The 18,099-nt window shown below is 31.5% G+C and overlaps 2 protein-coding genes across 3 annotated transcripts; both read right to left on the bottom strand.

Moving 5' to 3' along the window:
- Positions 1-1,137: 1,137 nt before the first annotated feature.
- On the bottom strand, positions 1,138-2,738 carry LOC131647281 (uncharacterized). 2 transcript variants are annotated; one of them, XM_058917191.1, is made up of 6 exons: positions 2,351-2,738; positions 2,152-2,271; positions 1,874-1,984; positions 1,708-1,789; positions 1,514-1,609; positions 1,138-1,409 (listed from the first exon to the last, which is right to left on the bottom strand). In XM_058917191.1, exons 1-6 carry the CDS (start codon positions 2,626-2,628, stop codon positions 1,311-1,313), a joined length of 786 nt encoding a protein of 261 aa, XP_058773174.1. In that variant the 5' UTR covers positions 2,629-2,738; the 3' UTR covers positions 1,138-1,310. The 2 variants fall into 2 exon arrangements, with proteins under 2 accessions (XP_058773174.1, XP_058773175.1); XM_058917192.1 differs by having other exon boundaries at positions 1,514-1,597.
- Positions 2,739-14,967: 12,229 nt separating this feature from the next.
- Positions 14,968-17,337, bottom strand: LOC131647280 (uncharacterized). The gene is made up of 4 exons (XM_058917190.1): positions 16,952-17,337; positions 15,646-15,699; positions 15,347-15,406; positions 14,968-15,217 (listed from the first exon to the last, which is right to left on the bottom strand). The coding sequence occupies exons 1-4, from the start codon at positions 17,255-17,257 to the stop codon at positions 15,086-15,088; spliced, it is 552 nt and encodes a 183-aa protein (XP_058773173.1). The 5' UTR covers positions 17,258-17,337; the 3' UTR covers positions 14,968-15,085.
- Between the last annotated feature and the right edge of the window lie 762 nt (positions 17,338-18,099).

Below are 18,099 nucleotides of genomic sequence, written 5' to 3'. Positions count from 1 at the left end.
ATCTTATTAATAATAGGTAGTGGATTACTTAAATGAATTAAAATACAATAAATAATAAGGGTAAGTTAGTGGAAATAAATAATAAATATCACATTGGTATTCTAAATGGACAAGTAATTTGAGACAAATAAAAATAAGAAAGATGACACCTATTATGAGACGGAGTGAGTAAATAAATAGGTTAATATAAGAAAAAGGATGTATATCCAGGAAAATTTGATTTGGTTTAGCACTACGCCAAACAAGAACATAGACAGCGCTTTTTTTGGCTTTAGGCAGCGCTTAAAAGCGCTATCTATTCCCCCGCTGCCGTAGGTAAAGGCAGCGCTTTTTTTCACCTTGAAAACGCTGCTAAAGGCACCCTTTAGTCAGCACTTTTACCTATAAAGCGCTGTTAAACGCCTACTTTAGACAGCGCTTTTATATATAAAGCGCTGCTAAAGACCCCCTTTAGACAGCGCTTTTCTGAAACAATTTTTAAGAAAAAGCCTCTTAAAAGCGCTGCTAAAGGCCACCTTTAGGTAGCGCTTTCCCCACAAGCGCTGCTAATGTACCACTTTAACCAGCGCTTTTTTCTTAAATGCGCTGGCCCCCTTTAGGCAGCGCTTTTCTGAAACAAAGTTTTTAAATAGCTTTTAGGCAGCGTTTCTCTTTAAAAGCGCTGTCTAATGTCCACGAAATTTTTAAATGGATCTATTTAAAAAAGGCTTGCCCCAGGTTTTCACCACATTTTGCACCTGTACAATATACCATTACAAATTTCACCTATAAACAACAAAAAGAAACTCCTTTTTTCAGAGCTAAGATGCTAAGAATATATATATATATATATATATATATATATATATATATATATATATATATATATATATATATATATATATACACGAATAAACTTTGAATTTTTTATATGCTAAGAATATATTAATAAACAACAACAAAATTACATCCAATTCAATGAAAACAATTGCATTATCCAAAACATTGTTATTTTTTACACAAGTCAAAAGGATGCTAAATATCTACTTTTTCTTCTTGCCAGCTAACCTTCACGTACCCTTCAATATCCTGCAATTGCATCAAATTAACCATTATAATCACATAACAGAATAACAGAAAACCAAAAACAAAATAATATAAAGGTGAAAAACATTCTACATTAGTGTATATAAAACCATTCTACATTTTCCACGAATGTATTTCAAACGGCCTACATATCACTTAATAATCTATGTAGATAAATCAAATATTGCAACATGCACTTGGCTATACTCAAAATTCTCATCAATTATAGTAAAATTTCAGTATACCTATACAACTTTCAACTCAATCATGAATTGACACCATTCCTCCTTAAGTTCATCCAACTTAGATTTTGAGTAAGTAGCACACTTGAAGTCGTCAAAATACTACAAAATAATATAACATGGTATGTTTAAGTTAAAACTATTTAATTATATGAGAAATATAATGTGTTAAATATTAAAATAACTCTTAAGTTAGAAATCCATACCTTGGACGGAATCTCTATTTGATTCGAAAGAAGAATTTCTTTCATAAACTGCAACATGTAAAAACCGCAATCTACTTCATTACGCTGCCCAGGACACTACACATGGAAAGAAAATATGGATAAGGCCTAAGTTTTATCACGTATATATCATCACTATTTATATAATCAAAATTGTGAAACATTAATTAATATACCTCCACTTGAATCCATGTGATATTGTTGGCTTTACTCTTTGGTACTTGACTTCCTCTTTGTGCTCGAAAAACTTGTATAACGCTAATAAAACATAAACGCATAATTTAAAACAATTCCCATAAATAAATAATTATACACACGAATATTTAGAACAATCTCACTTACGTATCAACCAAATTCTTCATAGCTTCGTATGTACTAACTGGATTGTGTAAGGAATCCAGAAAATATACAACTTCACTGATAGGATTAATCGCGACCAACAACCAATGTCCACTGTAAGGCAAAACAAATGTGAGATGAAAACTTTCTACACAATGTAAAAATATGAAAAATTATAATAGATGGATTTAGAATTAAAGTCTAACGCGTTGCCGGTATTAAACGGTAAAAAGAACAACTTTTCTGAATTTATGCTGGCCATAAAACGGTTGAGTACAGACGCCATGACTTCATCCGATTTAGATATGATTAACCCTAAGTTGGTAATGAAGGGAGCTAAGAAAGCGAATCTTTGCCTCAATCTCAATCCAGTCGGGTGCATCAATTTTTCATACAAAAACCTTAAATAAAAGACCTCATTAACATTTGAAATGAGTAAATGAATTGTTCATTTAATTAAACAAATTAGATCGGATATACCTTATGTATGTATCAATAACACTGAGGCCTAATTGCGTATGTTCAAAAATTTGTTCAAAATCCTCCATACCAATTGTTTCTTGATGCTCAATACCAGACACATCTTCCTCCATAGGTACAAGACGGGTGTTTCCTTGCGGAATATCAGAGAGTTCTAAAGAAGTTAAAAGGCACGACCTAAACTTACTGGGATTAGATTTTTTCTTAGCCGCGGTCTTAGCAACAACCTTTTCAGGCTTCTTACCCTTACTGACATCTTCAATCTCTTTAGCATGCATCTAATTAAAGATCATATAATTAGTTAGGTGAAATATAAGATCACGAATTAACATTTTTCATGCATAAATATCATATAATTGTGATGTACCTGTTTTATTGATGCAACTGACTCGATTTTCCGTGGAGGCTCCTTGTCTTTTGCTTTGGATTTTGTTGGAGTCTTATTAAAATAACCATGTAAAAACAAATGTGCGTAAAATGCGTGTAAAAACAATAAATACTCAAAGATTGTGAGTTTTAATTGATGTCAACTAATACTTTTAAACAGCCAGTAGGGAGCGGTCTAGTGTGAAGTAATTCTCCCAAAGTATTATGCACTTTTCCCTTGCCAACCATCCGATAAGTTGGTGACGATAAGTAGAGTTGGCAAGGTGAAATGCCCTAAAACCAATAATAAATTTCAAATTGTTATTGTATATATAGAGTAATAAATTAAACTTTTTTTTGTTAAAAAAATAAATAAATAGGTTATTATAAGAAAAAGGTTGTATACTCCGAGAAATTCAATTTGGTTTAGGACATATAGTAATAAATTAACCTTCTCTTTTGTTAAAAAAATAAATAAATAGATTACTATAAGAAAAAGGCTGTATACCTTGGGGAATTTCTGAGGTGATCAATATCTCACTAAAAATTTGACATGGTTTGGAGAAAACCTCCTCACAAAGCACAAATTAAAAAACAAAATTTGAAAAATAAGGAGTGAGGGATTACCCCTTGCAAAAATTAAAAAGAGAAAAAATTTAAAATTTGAAACGGTTATAGGTGCACTTTTAACGAGAGGGTACACGTCACAAAATGGGACCGTTTAAATGGTGAAGGGATACCCCTCGTAAAACGGCAATCCATGTTAGTGTGTCAAGCCCAAGTCCCATCGCGTTTACAAGCATGCAAGAGGAGCAGAATGTTTAAAAATGCTTTTGCAATTTGCGAGGGGCTACCCCATGCAAAATGTGACCGTTCAGGTCACGTGGGGAGCCCCCTCGCTTTATGTTCTATTAATACTCCAACCCACAATTTTCCCCAAAACATTTCTCTTCTTCTTCCCCACACACTTCTTTGGTTTGCTTATGTTCTTCTTTCCTTCATGTAAAAAATTTCTCTTTCATTATTTGTCTTTTTTTTATGTGCCACCTCCTAGGGAGGGAGACTTCGTCACATGTAGAAACATAAGAAAAAATAGAGAAAAAACAAAACAATACAGAGTGCAAATATATCGTTGCAAATATATTGTTGAAAGAGGATCTGAAAGCAACTTTAAAAGGATGAAAATCTTGGTGAATATGATGTCATATACCTAACGTAGGGACTTTAAGATTTTAAGAATAGTCTCATAGAAAGTTTGACAATGGTGATAATAAAATACAAAAAAAAAACAGAGGAATAATGATCGGAATAGAAGAATAAGAGAAAATATAAAGAGAAAAAGAAATGGCTTACCCTCTTATATACTTTTGAATTGGATTAGGAATACGAAGAGGGTGAATATCCAACATTAGATAATAAAGAGATCCATGAGACCGTGTATACACCAATGACCAGACATCACTTCATCAAGAGTTATGTCCCAAAGCTCCAAACTATAATGGCAATTATACTTCTCATACAACAATTATATCATTCATATTGGTAAGCCATTATTTCCTAAGTGGTAGAACCCGCGTGATAGAAGAAAATATTGAAATCGTCCAAAGACCTAATGGTGATTTATAGTATAGTCTTTAGCTCTAGTCCAACGATAAGGGTGTATCGACAAATACTTTAAAGCTCAAGTCAGTGAAAGCCTTAAGTGTGAAGTTTTTATTTTAAAATTGTGTGTACTTGAGATTTATCTATGGTTTAGTGTATGTGTACTTCAAAAGACATTCGTAAATAGATCTTATGGCCTTGCCAACAAACTTTAATGGTTGGGTGGCCTCAATCCAATGTACCTCTGGGGCGAGTATACCTCTTAAAGAGTCTCTTCACTAATTGATTGAATTAATTGGACTTTAACAGACTAAACATTTATCCATACTGGAAAGAAATAAAAACTAATTTAAAAATTAAATTTATGTTAAATGCCATTTTTAGTATCGTATCTTATACTCAAGGTTCATTTTCATGGTTTTGATGTTAATTACTTATGTAATGTACTGTAATGTGAGAAAAAAATTATTTTGAATTTTCATGGTTGTAATGTACTATTGTAATGTTGTTTTGTTAGTTGATGTAATGAATTTGGAGTAATGTTATATTTTTTGGTGAAGGTTGTGAGTTTTTTAATTGATGTAGTTGTCTACCCTATGCTTTATTTGAGACACAAACTGAAACAACATTTACAATATGTAGTCATTAATTTATACATTATCTATAGTTTGTCTAAATTGAACCATAATGTGTCATTAGTCTAATTGACAGTTTTTTTTTGTAGTTTGTACCTTTGTCTAGTGATACATTTCAGATATACAACATTCATTCAGCTTATCACCATTCACTCATTCATTTTCTACATTCATATACGATATTTAAAATGATACATTTTCAACATTCATTTAACTGTTTGCATATCTTCATATAGCATGGAAAACATTTCATCCATAAAACCCCTTTAACAACATCCATTTAATGCAATCATGTGTTTGCAATTTGAAATTCACCATACATGTTGCATAATAAATGTGCAATCTCTGCAAAATGGAGCCTCTTATCAAATTCATCATCTTTAATCAGTTGTACATTAAATTCAACCGTTGAACCATGATTTGATCATAGAATTTCATGAAAATAGTCATAAATCTTTCACACTCCTCTAAGAATGAATCATCTATCATGTCTCTAGCTGCATACCTTTCCCTAACAACTTTTGTTTTGTTTACATGTATCGTCCATTATCTTTGAGCCTTTTTCTTAATCTCCTTAATCTTCATATTAATATTATCTTCCAAAGAATTTTGTATCCTCCTAATTAGACAATTTGTACTTATAATTTTCACATTGGAATCTCTACCATAATTATGAATGTCCAGCACCTTCCCCAGTTGCTTCATATTCTCATTTGGTAATTTGGCATAGTAAGCATTTCACCAACAAGCATATTTGCATATAACCCTCACTCTTTTTTGTCACTTTTATTGAATTAAAATTTCTTACAGACTACACTGCATATGTTCTGATTGGTTCCTTAAAATCAGACTTCGTACTAGAATATGTTTGTAATTTCCACTTATAGTTTGTCATGTTTTCTGCAAATTAAATAATTGGGTATTTCTTCTTCTTTGGTACATATTTCTCATTAGTTTTAAAACCACTCTCAAATTATTCACTTTCAACTTCACTCTCATTTAAATCCCCCTTGTAATTTGGTGTTTGACTGGTTCCCTCTGTATCCTAACAAAATCTAACGTATTTTCCTTATCATTTTTCATATATTTATCATTGCATTCATTTGAGTCTAAAAATGCTACATCCACTGCACTGTCATAATTAAAATTCACATCATGACTATCTTCATCACTTTCAATTCTAATGAAGATTTAATGGCTTTGAACATAAGTCATTCTTCCTTTGCAGCCAATTCTCAAAGTGGATCTCTCTACACGATTAAGTGTTCAATTCAAAAATCAATAACAGAGTCAGGCTCTGATACAAATTGAAGGTAGAGAAAAACACAAGAAAGGGGGGTTTGAATCCACTAATCAAAACTTTTCTCTTTATAAACATTATTCGTTTAAGATAAACAATTGCGAATGCAATAAACAGAAAGATGACACATTCAATTATCCAGGTTCCCCTTAGAAAATGTTAATCTTGTCCACCCGCCAAGATGATTTTGCCTTAGAAAAAGACTTAATCCACTAATCATATAAATGATTACAATTGCACGGGCCAACTGTCGGTGACTAACAACGAAACATTGATCAATTCTGTTAGTGAACTCTTAAGAATTTTGACCCAACTGGTCCCCTAAGAGATATAACGATCAACAAATCCTTTAAGAATTCTGACCCTACTGGTCCCCTAAAGAAGATTTCCCACAATGACAAATTGTCAAAGTCTTCTTGAGTATACAGATTAAGAATAGTCACTCAAGGAACAATCAATAGAAATTGATTAATGTTTGTGTTTACATGTTTGCTTCTATCAAGCAGATTTACACAAATGTTTAAGTACAAATATAACACAAAAGTGTTGAGCAAGATATGAGCAACAACTTCTTGCTTTTACATGATTCTACAAAGATGTATTTGATAGTTGTTGGGTAGCATCTTGTAGTAATCTTCTTTCTCTTCTTTTTTTATCCTTTAGCTTCAGCTTCTATAATATTGCAACAACTTTCGCTTTGCTTTGAATACTTGAGCTTTGGCTTATTTGCATTGAGCAGTAGCATTGCAGCTTTAGCATTGGCGACGAACAACATCTTTGGCTTTGGCATTTTGCAACCAGCAACATCTTTGACTTTTGTTGTTGCAGCGAACAAGCTTTTTCTTTTGAGTTGTTGATCTTTTTTTATAGCCTTCAGAGAAAGAGACGTTGTAAGGATAAAAGAGTCTTTTCTAAAAGCCAACGGTTACTTTCCAACGAATAGAATCAAGTGTAGATGTTGGATAGTAAAACACGTTACTTCCTTAGCTTGTAGCATGCAGCTTTAGCATGATGGCGTGGAAGACAACTTTTGAATAGTATGAACGTCTTGGTAATAGTGACTTGTTCAAGCATACCGTTGTACTCAATTTTTTTAAGAAAGTTTCTTGATCTTATCTTCATATGATGTACTTATGATCTGAAGTAGTAAGCTTGGAAAAGATCACTTTCTTTTCTTTGTTCTTATGATGAGTAGTTTAGAAACTAGTTTGTTATGATAGCATGAACATCAGAGCTAATCAGAACATAACTTTGTCTTTCAGAAATAATAGCAACAACTTTTTTGAAGAATGACGCAGAACTTCCTAGATCAAATCTATATCTGAAGTAAAATAACAACTTTTATGAACGTCTGAAGTAGTCTTTGTCACTGAGGTTTGGACGAGTTCTTCGAATGTGTGAATGTTGTATAGTCATGCATTATGTGTTTTTGCTTTGAGTCGAAGGATTATTATCTATGTGACATCTATCTTACAATTACAAATTAACATAATTCCTTTGAGATAATTAAAGGACTCAAAAGACTTTTTTTTAAATGACAGGATTAAAATAAATTTCAAATATAAAATATGAGATAGAAAAAATATTTTGTAAATGTTATTATAGAATGTACAATATCTTTATTGTAATAAGATATATATATAAGAATGAAATACATTTATTTAATAAATGCAAGTAATTTCTTAATCAAATTATTAACCCTAATACTCTTTTATCTATGAATCCCTGCTTATAAAAAAGACATGTCTGTTCACAATAAATAAATAAATAAATAAGTTAAATAAATTGCAGGATTTGAAGTTGCAAATGTCTGTTCACAGCTCATATAGTTAGGTGAAATTGAAATGACTAAAAATGGAATGCAGGCTGTCACAGTACTAATCAATGACGAGAAGGAAACAGCATCAAATGGGTTGCAGAAATTATAATTAACATCATAATGAGTCTCGATATTTGTGCACTGTATTTCTTCCTTCCATGCTTTGTACTTGTAGAGAGCATATCAGCTAGAGACTCTGATGACAAAAACAAAATACAAACACATACTTCTTTTATCACAAATTGAAAATATCATAGTGGGAATTAATTAATAATAGTATAAATATTAATTTTTATTATTAAATTGGGAAATAAAGTAGTGAAGAAAAAGATGATAAGTACCATTGTTGTAGACAAATTGGAAACTTGAAGGAGAAGGCACGTTAAGGATTAATTGCTCATAGAAAAATGTTACTAATTGTTTCTACATTTCTCAAACGAGGTGTATTTAATTTCTTTTATGATGAAGAAACTAATTTTAAATTTATGGTATAAATAAACATGTGATTTCATGTGCAATGTTCGTCAACCAGAATAATTGAATGGTCCGCGGGCATGTCGTTGCAGTTAGATTTAGTAAACATCTAGAGCCTACAGTATTTGTTAATTTTTCAAAACATTTTATTTATATAGTTGTTCGTGAAAAATTATTGTTTTAGGTTAAAACGAGTACTTGAATTAAGAATAAAAAATACAAAAAAATTATAAAAGTTTACATGAGTGATCTATTTAAAAAAATTCTAAAAAACTACTCATTTTAATTTATAGTATAAATTAATTTCTTTTTCTAATTGTACATTTACTAATATTATTTTTATGGTATTATTATTTTTATGATACGAATACTTGATAGTTAGTACTTTAATAAAAACATGATTTTCTCAATTTTATTTATACAATTTTTTATATGTTTGAAATGATCAATTGAAACATTCATTAAAAAAGAGGGAGTAATATAGAGTTGTGTTTGCGATGAATCCAGACATGTCATATTATTTGCGATGTGCATCCAGACATGTCATATTATTTGCGATGAGATGCGCACAGAGCCGGCCCAACATTTTTGGAGGCCTTAGGCAAAATTTTAATGTTTTTTATAAAAAAATAAATTATAATATAGTCTATTTGAAAGTATAATATTTATGATTAATGTTAGGATTTGAATCTATACTCTTATTTTAAATTATATTTAAATAATTTTAATATCTAATCATGTTTAACACCAAATATTCAATACAATCATCGAAACACAATTCACTAATTTTAAATTAAGTTTAATTAGTTGGCATAAGTTGTTATCTTTCAATCCCAATGACCAATTTGATTTTTTCTTTCTTTAAATGGAATCTACAGGCCTAGTTGCTATAATTTTATTGGCAAGTTGACAACAACATTACCATAGGATTCTCCATGCTTATAGGGGAGAAAATATTTGTTGTTAGAGTAGGTTGATTTATTTAGTAAACATAGCACATGTAAATCACTTGAATGTGTTACTTTTTTCAGAAAAAATGGCTATTCATGAGCTGACCCACTTGCCATTGCCAGCAAGGTCACAAAGTTATGGGACAACCCATCCACATTACCAATTTCTTGACTTTTGTTTTTTCTAGTATTATTTTTTTAATAAACTCTTGACTTTTGTTTGGACCCTAGCTCACTGAGATTTTGATTCCATAAAATAAATGTATGATACATTTATGGATCTTAATCGATTTATCTCAAACTAATAGTTGAGATTAATTAGTCATGTGATTTTATGTTTTTTAGTATATAATTGAATGAGTAAAAAAAAGTATATGATTGATGTTAGCCGTCTGATTGGAGATCAATGATTGAGATTGAATACACATTGTAAAATTACATTGGGTAAATTTAAACATTTAGATCACATATTTATGTTTGAGACCTTTTATTGCATAAAATTGCATATAACGCCAATAATCTTGTTGTGAAAAATTAGTAATTCAAGTGTTATAATCAGTTTCTACGTTTTAGTAATCGATTATAGGGTATAATAACTTTAGTTGTTGAAACGGGTTTAACCGATTATTGCGTTGTGGTAATCCATTACCAATGTATTATATTTTAATTGTTGTAAGAATTGTAACATGTTATAGATTTGACGTGACCGGTTACAGGCTGATAGTTTTAGTTTTTTGACAACTTTGATTACTTGTGTCCCAATCTATAGTAATTGCATATATACCTTGGAGGTATCATTAATGAAATAAGTTGAATGAGTATTTTCACCCTCAATTATATTCTCTCTAATTCTCTCTCTAAATCTCTCCCTCTCCACACTCATTTACTATATTTTAACCAACCTTATGGTTCCAAGTTCTAACATTTGACATCAAGAGTCTGGTTCGATCCACCAATGTAACATGAATTATGTTTTCAATGAAACAATCCCTGCAAACTTACCCATCCTTGGTACGAAGAATTATGATAAATGGTGTAAGAAAATGAAAGTATTATTTGGCTACCAAGATGTTCTTGAATTGATCAAGAACAATGTGAATCCTCTTGTCGAAGGTGCAATGGATGCACAACGAGCAACATATAAGAAAGTAATGAATTCAAACTGGAAACTTATCTCTTCCCTTTTTTGTTTGTCAGTAAACCTCTTTTGTGAAATTTGAGAAAACATGATAATGTAGATGATGATCAAGGTTTTGGTTTTATGAGTGATTGGATGATGAGGTGAAATAAATGATAATAATATAAAAAAAATATTTGAAATGAGTTATGAGTGAAATGAGTTTTGAGAAAATGAATGGGACGAGTGAAAAAAAATGGTGAAGAGAAGAAATGGATCGTTAATGCAGAAACGACCTAAAACGCGTGCCTCTTCATTTCATGATTCAAATTAAGTTGTTTATGTGATTCAAATCATGCACTTGAAAATCGCAAATAAATGAGTTGTTATTCGAATCACATTGTAGATGTGACTCAAATCAAACCTCCACAGGGCCAAACATTTGAAATTTCAATTCTTATGATTCGAATAGGGTTAAACCTGTGATTTAAATCATGAAGCATAATTTTGAAAAATTTGTTTAATACATGAAAAATTGATTTTGATAAAATGAAAATAATTTTTAATGAGATTTTTAATGAGAAATATATTTAATGCAAATGTTAAAAAAATTTAATGAATAAAAAATTAATAGTGATGATGATGATGCATGTATAATGAATTTAAATGCATATGTATATATGCAATAAACGAACGGAATAAAATTAAACTGACGCATTGAGTGATTGATGATTTAAAGTATGAGATACACAAACATATTGCATACACGTACACATACATATATTACACATACAATATACTTAGGCATACCAATTTAGATGATCTAGGTTTAACTTGTTGTGGGCGAAAATGGAAATAGATATAGGGTGAAAATGGAAAAATGGTCAAGGCAGGAGTGATAGTGAAAAAAAATAATTGATGCATGAAATGTTATGATAAATTCTTCTACAAAAGAGTTATATGCCAATGTTGTTATACATTTCAGGAAGGAGTATGAGAAATAATCAAAATTATTCAAATATGTTGAAAGTATAATTTTGGACCAGGTGAAGGAGAAAATTGTTTGTGCTTGAACCGATCACGTTAGAAACCTTGGAAATACAACAACAAACCGAGTTGATTCAGTCCATGCTACACGAAAGGGAAATGGTAAGGGTGATTTGTGTAGAGATTGAGACTATGTGAACCAAATGATCCAAAAGCAGCATAATGAAATACATACATCGTTTGGTCGTGGCATCACAGTGTTGGAACACATATTCAAAGATAACAATCTTTATTCTCTGTTGGTCGGTAACATAAATCGAGCAGGTCTAAATTATATTTTTCACGAAATTAAATGAGTTGATAATGTAGGTTCTGATAGCTCAGGGTGTGGTTGCACACTTATGAAAACCTCTGATCTCCCATGTGCTTATCTTATATCAACGAAGGTGAAACTTGATAGCGCGATACCAAAGGATAAATTTTACACTCACTAGAAAAAGTTAGGGTTTGATGATGATGGTGTCATGAAAGACGGTAAATCGAATATCTCTATCTTAACCGCATGAGAAGTGATACAAGAGATGCATTTTTAGAACATCCCCTGGTACAAGATAGAATTTTAGAGGTCCATATTGGCCTATAACTACTATAAATATATGACACTTATCTCATTGTCTCATACCAAAATACGTTACACCAAAATGAATATCAATTGGCATGTTGCAAATGTTTAATTTAACGGTGCAAAACCCTCATTGAATTTAAGATCAATGAGTACATCCCACTTGCAGATCTGAAATACATAATGCTGAATCTCCTACCATACGGCGACAATCAAAAAATTGTGAAGACCGAGTACCGTTTGCTGTCGATTGACAATGAAAGGAAGATTGAGTTCAACAACTTTGAGCTGAAGACGTATACAAATTTAAGGGCTACGTGGAATACTTTTTTCGTTTAGAAACAAAAGTTTTGAACGAGGTGGATGTGACGATTTAGAGATCGGTCAAAGATATTATGAAGATGTTGCAACATCCACCTAGATATTAAAATGTAATGTTTGATATATGCTAACATCACTTATGTAATGGTGATTTATGTTATCAATGATAATTTCATTTTGTCAACTTGATGGTTTTATGCTTTTGCTTCAGTATGATACATAAATACATCTTCATAACGCTTATTTAGATGCATCTCCGAATTAAATAAACACACAAACCTGGAGTTTCACTCAAAATCAACCTTGCTAGTATGCGTTTGATGCTTTCGAAAATGCATTTCTAAATTCTAGAGGTATTATTTTATTTTTACGTGGTTTGCTAGTAATGATACATAGAGTGCATTAAAAAAAAATACAAAACTACTTAAGAAGTACTTGACCACTTCCTCCTTCACCTTAGACAACTTTTCTACCCAACATCTCTAATCTAGAGGGCGCATTTATCCTCTCTTCGTACAAACATTACCAAAAAATCAGTATTGGCACCTCATTTTCTAAGCCAACTAGACCTAGATATTAAAAAGATTTAAGAATCTCTAAACTTATAATGGGACAATTGATCTGCAAACCTAGATTTTAAAAAAATTTAAGAATCTCTAAACTTATAATGGGACAATTGATCGGCAAACCAAGTGGTTCTATTTCTTCCATAAACATTTGTATCCTCACCTCATTGCTTCCACAAACATCCTTACCCCAGATTTTGTGGTCATCTTTAAGTGTTTTTAACTTCTCTTCAAGAACAATCTTAAAATCTTCGGGATCAAGTTAGTGATTATTGAACCTGAAGGATTTCAGACTCCATAGTTGATTTGAATAGCAAAGCTCCTAAATGTTAATTTATTACACATTTTTTGGGATGAGTATTACTACACGCTTTTTAATGAAGAGTCTCTTAAGTTTTTTTGGGTACTATATGATAGGGGTAATCGTATCCGAACCAATTTAAAAGAAAAACCGCAAATCGAACCAATTCAAACCGAAAACCGCAAAAATCGCGTTTGGTTTGGATGGTTTTGGATGATTTTTGGGCCCAACCGCACGGTTCGGTTCGGTTTGCGGTTTTTATTTCACAAAACCGAACCAAACAGAACCGAACCGCATAATTAACTAAACTTTTGAATTTCTATAATTAATTTATTATATTTCCAATCCAATTGTAATACTATACACTCACGTCACATGACTCACTATTCCTTCATTCTTCCTTCCTATTCAACATTTCAACTTCATTCTCTGATTTCTCTCTCACTCATTGTATAGAAGCATTTGGTGTATATGTAGTACTGATAATATTTAGTCCTGAAGTTGTAATGTTGTATTAATATTTAGAACTGAAGTTATCTGATACTTGTATATGTAGTATGTAGTTTATTAGTTAGTATGTAGTTTATTAGTATGAAAAACTGTCTATAGTATGTAGTATGAATAACTGAAGTTATATTAGTAATTTAGTATGTACTATATGTAAAATACATAGTATGGTACTGTAAAATACATGATACACTTATATGGTAGTAATTTTGGTGTAAAATACATGTATGGAGGAATGAATTATTTTGGTGTAATTAGTATGAAAAACTTCTTTTTAATGGTACTGTAATATATGTAATATATGTATGGAAGAATGAATTATTTTCCTTTTTTTTATTTCAGTATATTTTTATTTTATGGTGTAAACCGCAGTCCACCGAACCGATCCTAACCGCATTGATTTGGTTTGGTTTGGATGACTTTTTAAAAATTAACCGAACCAAACCGAACCACATGTATTTTTATCTCGCGGTTAGGATGACTTTTATGCTCAAAACCGAACCAAACCGCACCGCGAACACCTCTACTATATGACTTGTTTTAATTTTTCAACTATATTAATTATTTTGTATGTACACATGCTCTATCTCCCTAAGGCCATCTCCAATGGTGCAACCCATTTTTGAGTTCTTTATGGGTCCCACTAGCCATATCATCTCAAAACATTTTATTTAATTTTTATTTTATTGGCGTAATTATAATGGGTCCCACAATTTTACCTCATAAAGTAATTTGATTGGGTACCACAATTTTTTACTAGTTGCATTGCAATGCAACTGTACTATGACATGGCCAATTGTTTGAATATTTAATTGTTATATTTATGTACAGTTGGAGAACTCAATGGAAAATACTACCATTGGAGATGCTCAAAGTATCATATTTTTTTCGTTTGCAACATTCTTTTCAAAATCAAATACTCTGCAATCAAGAGATTTCACATTCCCGCATTCAAAATATCCGTAGTCGCTTGATCAAAATCAAATAACTTCAAAAAATGCAGATGATAATCGATACCTAGACTGTAGGAATGCAGAGAAAAACTAATAATGATAATAACAGTAATAATACATAAAATTAGTCAATACCCTTCAAATGCAAAAAATAAAAGATTTTGTGCAGTAGGCTTTAATCAAGAAATTTTGTTTGTTACACAATTAGATTTTGTCTAGGCAACTGCAACAACTTCTTCATCATCGAAACTCAGGTTTAATGTCTGTAATTTGAAGCCTAAACCTTGTATGGTTTCTACAAGACTAGAAGCCACTCCTGTTGCTTGGATTGTTGTCTGCTTTTCCAACTGAACGTAATAACCACAAAAAACTCGTTAACGTCTATAATCTAGTTTCACAAGGACGAAGCAAAATCATAGAAGACGATAAGATTTTCTCGCAAATGGCTATTATATTGAAGAAGTTATAAAGTGTACCTCTACAGTTGCGAGTCCCTCGTATACATTAACCTTCAAATTTTTAACTCCCTCGATCACCTGTAAAAATACGATAAAATATACATAATAGAGCATTGATCATAAGCAAGTGTTGGGATCACTCAGCCACACAATCTTCAAAGACAGTGATAACATGCGAAAACAGTACACCGAACGGTGTGACCAAGAAATTATTCATAGAAAAGAACTAGAATTAAAAGACAATGTGAAGAAACCATGCCTAAGAAAGAGGTATTTGAACACTGGGAAGCAAAGAATAAGAAAGTTTAAAGAGCTACCTCTAAAGCTTTGGTCAAAGATGGAACAGCTGTTTCATTCAATGTTCCATCTGCCTTTAAACACAAAAAAGAAACGGTTAGTTTAGTTTCAAGAAGAGTAATACATTGTAAAGTCTAGGTGAAGAACCAGTTGCACAATCATTTAAAATAAACAAATTACGAATCATAGTCATTGATTCAAACCACATTTACTAACCCATATGTGTTGATCTGAGTGGAGGAAGCTCAAATCCGTTAAGCATGTAATTTTTAAGCTTGATTCTTAGATGTAAGTGTAAAGATAAACTTGGAACTTCGGGTTGGTCCTAAATCTATCCAACAAAATCGGTTGATAAGGTGAGAATTGTCTCCCACTTATAAACACACCTTCAACAATATCTCATCTAATGTAGAAATCTCAACACACATGCCTCACGCCCAAAACTGAACATTTAGAGCGTGGCCTAAGTGGTTTAATTCCAGGTTTCCCATCGGGATTTTAATAAACTCTAATATCATCTTAGAATTTGCAGTGCGACTAACTCAACCATTCAAAACTGACTTGGAAGATGAGAGATCTTTTTGCTCCACTTTTAAACATATTTTCAAATCACATCCCATCCAATAAGAGATTCTCCCAGGGTAAACACTTTTAGGAAGGAAACATTAGGGTTAATTTATTGAAGTGAACTCTCAAAGTCTCAATTACGTGCTTAAAATATATAATATAGGTCATGTACTAATGTATCATGTTAATATCACAAAGATGAGAATTACACATACAGGTCCTTAAATATGCAATTCATCACTCAAATTAGTCCTCAAACATAATTCACTCTAAGGATAACTAGAATAATGTAATACATACTTAAGGGACTTATGGGGTAATTTTCATCTTTCTAAAACTAACATAATTCACTCTGCATTCACAAACCCTACTACTCCACCTCCTGCACCACTAAGAGTAGTAATCAAAATTGTGAACTGTAAAGAAAGCCATAGCCTTCATCAGATTTACAAGTCACTGCATCAACACAAAAATCCCACAATAACCACCCTCATGTCTTTCAACAAGTAAAACCCATTTCATCTCTACCCCAATTTCATGTAATGACCCACATAATTCACAACCCTCAATTGTATGAACAGATTTGAACTTTAGCCAAATTGTCCAACAAATAACAAAAATTGACATTTGGCCATTACAAAAAAAAATCAATTTTTTTCATATGGGCATTGCAAAAATTAAACTTTTTTCACATGGGCATTGCAAAAATCAATTTTTTTTCACATGGGATTTTCAAAAAGAGAGTCACTGATGCTGTACCTGAAAGAGCATGGTGAGAGTGTCTGATGGTGAAATGGGAACAACAACAGGTTGTTGCTCCGAGGTTGATGATGGTTGTTGCTGTTGTTCAATCTCAGCAACAACTTCTCCTTGTTGTTGTTGGGTTTCATCTTCCACTGCCTTAGCCACAAGTAAACTACGGTTCTTTTTTATTGACAGTGCCTTCAAGCGAGGGTGGCATGGAAAAGTGCAAAATGGAAGGGATTGAGAAGAAGAGGAAGAAACATGGAATGTAGAAGATAGACGAATTGAGTGAAGAGATGAAGATGAAAATAGTGTAGCCATTTTTTGATTGAGAAATAGTGAGAATTGGTTTGTGTTGGTAGCTTTTTGAAGAATTTGCCACTCGACACCCTATCTATCTATCTAATCCAAAGTGAAATCACAAATTTGTACACTCATGTAGTTTCCAAACCCCTCACCCCCTACTATTTGGGTCTCATAGTTAGGCCCAATAATATACATTAGCCCAAAACATTTATATATTGAATGTATGAACTTTTTTTATTTATATTTTCAAAGAAAAAATCTTTTTAATAAAACTAGGGAGTTTTTCTATTCCTTGAATTTTTTTAATTTTTTTTTTGTGATTGAGAAAAAAGTCTTATGAATGTAGGATTCATAACTTGTTTTTGAGACTCTTGGATTCTAGAATTTAAATTGTTGAATTCACGTACAATTACAATAAAATAATATGTTACATACTAAACACCAATAATAAATTTTAAATAATTAAAAATATTTATAAGAAAATTAACAAAATCATAGATTTGATAAACTAGTTACTTTTTCATATGACTCAATCACGTATATCATGATCTCATCAAACGTCCTACGACGAATTAGACCTAAACAAATAGAATCAACATATTTGATTACAATAGTGTCCCATGAAACGATACTGACCAAATATTGAGAGTATGATTCTCACATCATCATTGTTTTGTAGTTAAATAATGGTAAAGTGAACAAGTCCATCATCACCAATTGACCGACGACAATACTCAACATTGACCATTGCTCTTATGTCGTAGTGGTTGAGACTAAGATCCATTCAATACATTTGGTGCTTCATATCAGATAGTTCAACATGAACAATTTTTTAATGACAAATAATAATATATGAA

Source organism: Vicia villosa, linkage group LG2 (genome assembly GCF_029867415.1).
Source record: "Vicia villosa cultivar HV-30 ecotype Madison, WI linkage group LG2, Vvil1.0, whole genome shotgun sequence".
In the NCBI taxonomy this organism is placed as follows: Eukaryota; Viridiplantae; Streptophyta; class Magnoliopsida; order Fabales; family Fabaceae; genus Vicia; species Vicia villosa.
Note: the sequence above shows the minus strand (reverse complement) of the source record. Positions and strands in the feature narration are given on the sequence as shown.